At 46.4% G+C, this 8,199-nt stretch overlaps 1 protein-coding gene across 1 annotated transcript in view; it reads right to left on the bottom strand.

The window, feature by feature from the left end:
• Positions 1-277: 277 nt before the first annotated feature.
• SPMIP7 (sperm microtubule inner protein 7) overlaps positions 278-8,199 on the bottom strand; it is a 52,426-nt gene continuing 44,504 nt past the window's right edge. Inside the window, exons 8-9 of the mRNA XM_063088135.1 lie at positions 5,390-5,497; positions 278-401 (exon numbers count right to left, since the gene is read on the bottom strand). Coding sequence (XP_062944205.1) covers positions 278-401; positions 5,390-5,497 — 232 coding nt within the window. The remainder of the gene's footprint in view (positions 402-5,389; positions 5,498-8,199) is intronic.

Raw genomic sequence — 8,199 nt, 5'->3', positions numbered from 1 at the left:
AACCAAACCCTCAAGAGGAATTTTCTGCAATGAGACTACTGTTGCTGGGAGCCTCCAGAGTCTCAGCTGCCATTGGGATAGTGGCATTCCAGGCCAGGCTTAAAGGCCACCACACGGGTAGGGAGCATGCCGAGGCCGGGGGCCAGGACACTCTGCTGCAGCAGGAAAGAGCACCAGGGTCAAGGACTCACACAGACGTACTTGGGACCTGCCAACTCCTTTATTTCCCCGCCACGCCGCACACGATACCAAGTCTCACTCAAAGGGCCGGCCTGTTTTAGTAGCCTGCAGTCTCCTTTTCCTTCTTATTGAAGGGGTTGTAGGGTTTCACAGTTGTGACCATTCGAGACAGTGGAGCCTGGTGACGGAACAGGTCAACTGCCATTTCTTTCCGTAAGATGCTAGGACAGGATGGAAGAAGAAAGGGGAAAAAAAGACACATAAATAAACATAAAAACAGATAATTCTATCTATTCTCCCACTAATGATACACATCTCTGGGGGAGAGAGCTAGCAGAAAGGGAGTCCTTGTGTGCACTCTGTTTCATTTATTGCATTACACACCTTGTCGTGCATCATTTCACTTACTGAAAATCTCAGTGCCGAGGTCACAGTAGGTGCTAAGAAAGGAGATGAGTGTACAGAGAGGCAGACAAATAACCCCCCCGCTGCCACACAAGGTCTCCAGGGCAGTGGGCCAAGGGCACTGAGCAGGCACAGAAGATGGTTCGGTTCACCTCGCTGGGCTGGGGAAGCAGGAGAAGGAAAGGAAGGGGCGTGGAGAGGACATGGAGGTGGGAGGGGCCCCGACAGACCGACCTCGACCTCGACCTCGGGCAGAGGGGGCGGGGGAGGCGGGCGGGGACTCAAGGAGCCAACTGCAGGGCGAGGAGCTTGCACTTCACTGTGTCTGCCACTGTGGATTGAGCTGTCTGCTGTCACACGATGTCGTAACCTTGCTGGGTTGTAGTTTTCTTGTTTACCCAGTGGGAATAAGTTTGCCCTATGAAACTTGTTGTGAGACTTGAAAGAAAAGAACTGTGAAAATATGCAATACTGTGGCAATGCCGCGTGATCCCCTTGGGTTCCCGGCATTCCCAGATTTCCCATCGTGCCCTGACAGGGACATCCCAGCGTGGACATGCATCCTGCCAGCAATTACAAGCAACCCGCAAGCCCATGGCCCAGAGTGGTTTTGCTGTGGACCTGATGCTGTTTGATCACACGCACCCAAAGTGATGCTCTGAGGTAGCAGTAATTTACAAAGCTGGTGTGGGAAATTAAGCCCCCATTAACCCCCCCCCAAAGCAACTTAATCTAAAATGGCATTGTTTTTATGCTATGATTGTACGAAGTCTTTTTTTTTTTTTTCTTTTTAAAAATTATGTTGTGGGCACTGGCAGTTGAAGTAAGAACTCAAGCTTCCATGAAGGTTTTTTTCTGGCTTGAGGGAAGACGGGACTGCAGAGGAAACAGGAGCTGGGGGCAGCGCCCCTGCCCTGTTCCCTTACTCACTGATTTGGAGTTTCCCAACGACTCTTCTCAGCCACCCCCGACACACCTGCATCGCCTCAGCCTCACTTCAATCTCTTCCAATAGTCTCTTTCTTTACTCTAAGTGCCATCCCAATATTACTCCTAAGCCACCTTGGGGGGCTTGTACATCTAGCTCAGAATGTGGTATGGGGACCCCATGGCCTTGACCCCTCTGCTCTGACATCTGAGGCCTACACAATTAAAACCCCAAACCACCACTGCAGCCTTATCAGCCACAAAATCCATGGCAAATGCACCATCCACACTCTCTGCAGGAAGAGATTCCAACGGTCCCCCCTCCTGTCCCCTTAGCAGTCTAGGATCTGGCAGGCAAGAGCATTTCGTGTGGCTGTGGTGTCAGAATCCAGATGGCAGGAGGCTGAGGAGGAGCAGACTGGGAGCAAGTGGAGGCGGGGAGGGAAGGAGGAGGCTATTTTCTTTTTAAAGAAGTTTAGGAGTGAGAGGAAGGAGAGCAGAGAAGCAGGAGGCAGCTCAGACGGAATCCTGCAGGGCTCATCTGGGTTTCTTCCTAAGTGACCAGCTAGCCAGGAGAGCAGGGAGGACGCCAGATGGAACAGGACAGGAAGCCAGGAGGGAAGGAGGCACCTTTTAGAAAAGCGATAGCATGTCTTCCTGGGAGGAAAGGGAAAAGCCGTGATGGAAGTGGAGGTTCACACGTGGGGAGAGCACCCTGATGGCCCAGGAAGCAGGATGTGAGACCGTTTGTTGAGAGGAAACTGGGGAAGGAGGGGAAGCTTGGGTAGCACAGAAAGGTTTGAAGACGGCCACCAGCCACCACAGGGAACAGTCGAGGCTCTTAATCAGAGAGGAGGGGTGACAGGAGCCGGGAGAGCACAGGAGAGGCTGATGTTCAGAAGTTTCCACGTGCTGCCCATGGAGATGGCTTCTTAGAAGTAACAGGAAAAATTGCATCAGGTCAAGCAGACACGCTCAGGAGGAAGTTAGCTCACTGAGATCTCATGATACTCATCAGTGACAGACTTGGGCTCCACTTTCACTGGAAATTTTTAGAGTAAAATTTTTAAATAGTGTCTCAAAATAATCAGAGGTAATACTGCATGATGCAGAGCTTCAAAGGCTATTTTCCCATCACCAGGGCCAGGCTAGCTGCAGATGCTCATGTTAGCACAGTGATGTCTTTTAATGAAAAGGCCTGCTCCCTACGCACTGTGCTTTCTCATGCTAGAGCTCCCCACTTGCTGGGACCTGTTGCTGGGATGAGCATGGAGGTGCGGGTCTAGGCACTGGGCCCATCACAGGCCATTGCTTTGAGTGGGTGACAGTTTGGTTGCTCTCACTGTTTTCAGAATCTAATCTGTATTCCAAGAATAAGAGCCCCGCAGAAGCCACCTCAGGGGTTTTGGGTCCCCACAAGGGGGGAGGGATGACAGTTTTTGTGCGGTATTGTGGGGGGCTCCCCAGGAGGCAGCCATGGGCCTGAAGCTGGATGTGAGCTTCGGACGAGAAACGCAAGTTCTTTTCTCTGGTAGTAACAGTAGGGGATAGATTTCCATGTAGAAGTAGAGATTTATCTAAAAGATCATAGAAACCTTTTTTGTATGTTGTATAGTTTGATTATGTGGCTGTGGAGACAGACATGTTAGAGCAACTGGATCTCAGGGTGGGGTCTGAGGTATCTGAGGTGAGAAAATGGATTGTGAGTGAAAAGGCACGGAATTAGGAACGTTTTATTTGCACTTACAAAGAATCTCTGAGCCTGATCCCTCCTCAACCCTGAACCGTCCAGCCACAGGGTTTTATCCTAGTTAATTTGCAAAGCAAATTTAAAGGATAGATGTAAGGACACATTTAATTTTGACATTATTTCTCCATGTCCTTCACATGAAGTAAAATATGTTAATCGTCTAAATGTCTCCCAGTCCTGCTTTTGGAAACAGATTTGTGAGCTTTCAAAATGTCTTGAGAGAAAACTGATTAAATGCAAAATATTAGCCTAAAAAGCCAATGACTTCCTTTGGAATGTTTCTCATCAGATGGCCAACAGATTCTAGACAGCTATCAAACCAGAAACGTAGATGTGGTGGTGAAGCCCCCACCATCAGGCCACATTCCTTTCCTGTAGCGGTTGCCATTAGGACAGGCCCCATAGACAGGGCTGTGGAATGCACAGGGTTGTCTGTATACAGCAGCATGCAAAGGCTGGCCCTGAGAGCTGTCCTTCTGCGGTTCTTTCCTGTAGGACAAGGGGCTGCAGGCTGTGACCCCCTGCAGGGTGCTCAGGGGAAGCCTGGCCCTCAGATACCTGTGAGACCAAGTCCTGCTCCTCCAAGAGTCGCCATGTGAACCTCTTCCTCTGTGAAGTCTTCTTCAGTGCCCCACCCAGATCCTCTTGAAGCTTGTGTGTGCCTCAGTTTCCTTAACTGTCAAATGGAGATAGTAACAGTGGATTCCTGGGACGGTGACATGAGTTAGTAGCCACAACACATGGAGAGGGGTGCAGGCATCTGGGAATTACCAGGTCAGCAGAAGGGAGTGTCAGTGTTAGGACGCTTGGCTCCTAACTGTGGCATTTATTTCGTGCTCGCTGTGAAGCTGTGGGCTCCTTGCAAACAGCGTGAGTTCTTGTGAGTTACTGGAGCACAATAAACACTTGCCGACTCAATGAAAGACATATATAGTAAGCAACAAATGGATGTGTGAATGAGGGGATGCACTGGGAACCACAGCCTAGGAACCTCTTCACGGCAGCGGCTCCCTTTCACCGTTGCTGCATTTGGGGAAGTTTAAATCCTTCGGCGGAGGAGCTGAGGCCGTCAGCCTGAGGGTCACCTCCTCAGACAGCCACCTCCTCCCTGACCACAGAGCTCAACAAGCCCCCTCCCCAGGCACTCTCTCCTGTCGTCTTCTTCACAGCACATTTTACTATCCAAAGTTATTTTACATCTTCAATTCCTTGCGTGATTCTTTGCTGTCTTTCAAGGCAGAACTTAGGCTCCTGAAAGCTGGGATCTCTTCTGCTCAGCCCTGTGAGCTCAGAACCTTCAACAGTGCCTGGACCAGAATGGGTGCTCAATAAATGTCAAATTCATGAATGAATTCTCTACCAAAAGAATGAGATCTAGGAGGAAAAGGTACCCTTTGGGGGAAGAACTGCCCTCCCCTCTCCCCCTGCCCCAACTGTCCTATAATGATAACTCATTCACTTGCACTGGACCAGCCTCAAGACCTGATTCAGGCAGTATTTGCATTTTCAAAACTGAATAGTCTTTTTTGCAAGGCCAGGACTTCCATCAAATGCTTTCAAATTTTAGTTATAAGGAGCGATCATGTGCTATTCTTACCCGCAGCTTCAAATAAAGGAGCCTTCAATAACCCGTCTAAGGTCTTGTTTTCAATTTGCAAAATGGGGTTTAAAAATATATGTGATTTTCAACAGAATCTTGTCTTCTATAAAAAATTAGTTGGTTATTCACAAGTAAATAGGTGTCTCATGCAAGTGTGTTCCATGCATCCTCTGATGACAATGCAAAAGAATGATGCGTGTGCAAAACTGTGAGCCCAAGAGATGCCATCCCCTCATGCACCTTAAATATCTTCATATGCTCCTTTTGGCAGCAACAGTATTAACGTTAATTTACATCAATTTTTCAATGTAATTTTGGGTAAGAAATCAAAAAGGAAACATGCACAAGGCCTAATAATATTTCCCTCAGTAGGAAAATAATCTCTTCTCTCTTTTTTGGACTTGACACCTCATTTTTTAAACAATATAAATTTACTCAGTATTTAATTGTTGTTTAATGAAATAACCATAATTAGGATTTCTCCCCCTAATGCATCTGAGCAAATTGAGTGATAGGACTTATACTTACTGGTGCAGTTCTGAATCTGGCGATGGGGTTGTTGATGGAATATTAGAATTTGCTGGGTGGGTAGCTGTGAAATGAACCTTGCCGGTGTATCCTGGAATATTTGCAGCACTAAAGTGAAGAGTTAAAAGATGGGGAAGAGAGGAAGTTAAAATAATGATTTGTGAAATAGTCATGGTAACTAGCACCCAAATACAAAAAGTATAGAGAAGGCTGCAGTCTAATTTTTTTTTTCTAGTATAAGGTGCAGAACTTGGGCTGTCCAAACAGGAAAAAGTGCAGGCATATGGAATGCAGATGCATGGATATTTAGATAACAGCTCTACTATTTTTCTACTAGTTTAAATCTGTATGTCTTTTATGTACATGGCTCACTGCTGAGTTCTCTTTTGTCATGAAGGAAGACCCCAGTTGTGGATGAAGCAGCAGACCTGTATTCCAGACACAACTCTGATGCTCACGCTGGTATTAACAAACATGCACTCATGTTTATGGCTGTGTTATTTTGATCAAATGTCTTTCTTATCACCATTAATGTACAATATTACTGAGTTCACATGATTTCCTAAAATTCATGTAAACCAGCACATTAATTCTACATTGGCTTGTTTAGTTTAATTCCACAGATTCTTCTGCTTCTCTGTCCTTTTCCCTACCAGTGACGGAGAGAGAAAAAAGGAAAACACAACAATTCAGGGAAGGTTCTTCCGTGTGTGTAAGCCCTCTCTAGGCCAACAAGCATTCAAAAGGAAGATCTAAATGGGTAGTTCAGAAGAATATAAGAATAACTAATATTTTTGCCATTACAACATACAAAATGGCTTAAACAGATTACTTCCTAAAAGGTGGGTAAGGCTGAATAATAAGGCCAGGCCCAGTCCTGTCTGCTGCTAATGACGTGTTGCCTTACCTGCATGGAGCTAAGGAAAATAAGATTTAAATTGTACTTCAAGGAGTAAAAACACTCTATTTGCAGATTATGGGGCTCAGGCAAATAACACACTGTCTCTGTGAGGTCGAATTGTGCTATGGCCTCAGCCTGCTGTGCCTGCTGCAGAGGTGTATAGTGAAAGGCTACCATCATGAACGTGCCCTGAGTGAGGCAAGGGCCAGACGTCAGTTTGCAACTTCTACTCAGCTCAGGAGTTTGTGCTTCTCATTCCTCCAGCCCGCCCTTGAGAGCATGACACCCAGTGGCATGGTTCCTTATTTGAAATTGGCATGCAGTCAAAATGCAACACGGCAGCGACCACCCAACCTCTGCCTAAGGTGCAGAAAAGGCTCCCCTCTGGATCTCTCTGTTACATCGTTGTCTTTTCTGCACATCCAGCACGACAAAAGAAATGTTCTCCAGGAATCATTTATCTTAGGAGTAATTTTCGAAATATGGAGCTTAAGGGAGGTTGCTCCTTAAAGTCTCAGGTGACAAAGCTGACAGAAAACAGAAGTTCCTGAAATGGGTGTGCGCTCGAGGGCAGGATGAAGACTGAGACCCCACGTCTCCCTCATCAGCTCTGGGACCTGGGCTCTGGGTGCGATCTCATGGCGCTTCACTGCCTCAGCATGACAGTGGGCAGAGATACCAACCTAATGGACTCAAGTGACACTGAAGTGGAAAAACGGGTAGCAATTCATATGGCAATTTCTTGATGTCATTCCTACATTGATTATGTGTTAGTATCAGAAATGGTAGGGGAAAAATATGTACCAGGCAGGGAACTGCAGAATAAATCTCCTAATTCTCTTTCAAGTGTGTAATTCTATGACTCTGTTGATGATGGCTTATTGCTTTGCAGTCAATAAAAGTGGGACACCCTGGCACTAACAGAGTGAAAGGGAAATCACATCAAGAACAATACCAGAGTAAACAGTACAAATTAATGAACTCTGTGAGACGAGGAGATTAAAGCAGCTAAAGAGCAGGGGAAACCCACCACATTGTGAAGTAGCTTCCGGTTCTGGCTTGACTCTGCCCCTTACCCGCTGTGAGATTCTGCCCCAGTGCAGAGAGCTCTCAGGGCCCCAGCTCTGTCAACTGCAGCAAAGAGACAATACCACTAACCTCTTAGGGGCCTCTGGGGATTAAAGGAATCAAAGGTGAAAGCTGCTAACAAATTGTTAGCACTTAATAGATGCCCAACTGATTTTAATTGAAATATAAGGCTTTAAAGAAATAAAATATTTACTAAATAGGGGCCTTGTAGGCGGAGAATGCGCAGTTGATCCAGTATAGACAGCTGTAAAGATGCTAAGACAGGTGTCGATGCACAATGAAATCTCATGGGCACCTTTCAAAGGTGCCCATGCCTGGCTCCCACCCCGACATTCTCATTTCATTAGTAAGGAGTATGGCCTGGAAATTGGGACTTCCACCAGCTTTCCAGATGATTCTGGTGTTCAGTGAAGTATGTTCTGGAGCTTCTGTTTCAGAATAGCATTTTCAGGTTTGTTGGAGGGACCTGGGGGAGTAAACCAAAGCTGCCAAATTCTAGGCGGTGCCCTTTAGGATTTCTTGGAATTTTCTTGAAGAAGTGTAGCCGTAAGTTCAAAAGGTAACCAAAAATGAGTCAAAATTATTCATGTGTGAGTCTCTCCCCCAAACATTCATTAAAGCTTCCATGCATGCTACAAAGGAAATCCCCTCCGTGTGTGTGAGAGGTTTTTTCCACTACTTCTAAAACACCTGCAGAATTAAAATGCCACTAAGTCATAGCCTTCCATCAGACCAGTCAAGAAGTCAGAGAGATGGATACAAGCGATTTGTCAATCACGTGAAGAGTTTGATATAAAATATTGTACAGCTTATGTGCCTC

This window comes from Cynocephalus volans, chromosome 2 (genome assembly GCF_027409185.1).
Source record: "Cynocephalus volans isolate mCynVol1 chromosome 2, mCynVol1.pri, whole genome shotgun sequence".
NCBI classification, from domain to species: Eukaryota; Metazoa; Chordata; class Mammalia; order Dermoptera; family Cynocephalidae; genus Cynocephalus; species Cynocephalus volans.
This window is presented reverse-complemented; position numbering and strand designations above follow the sequence as displayed.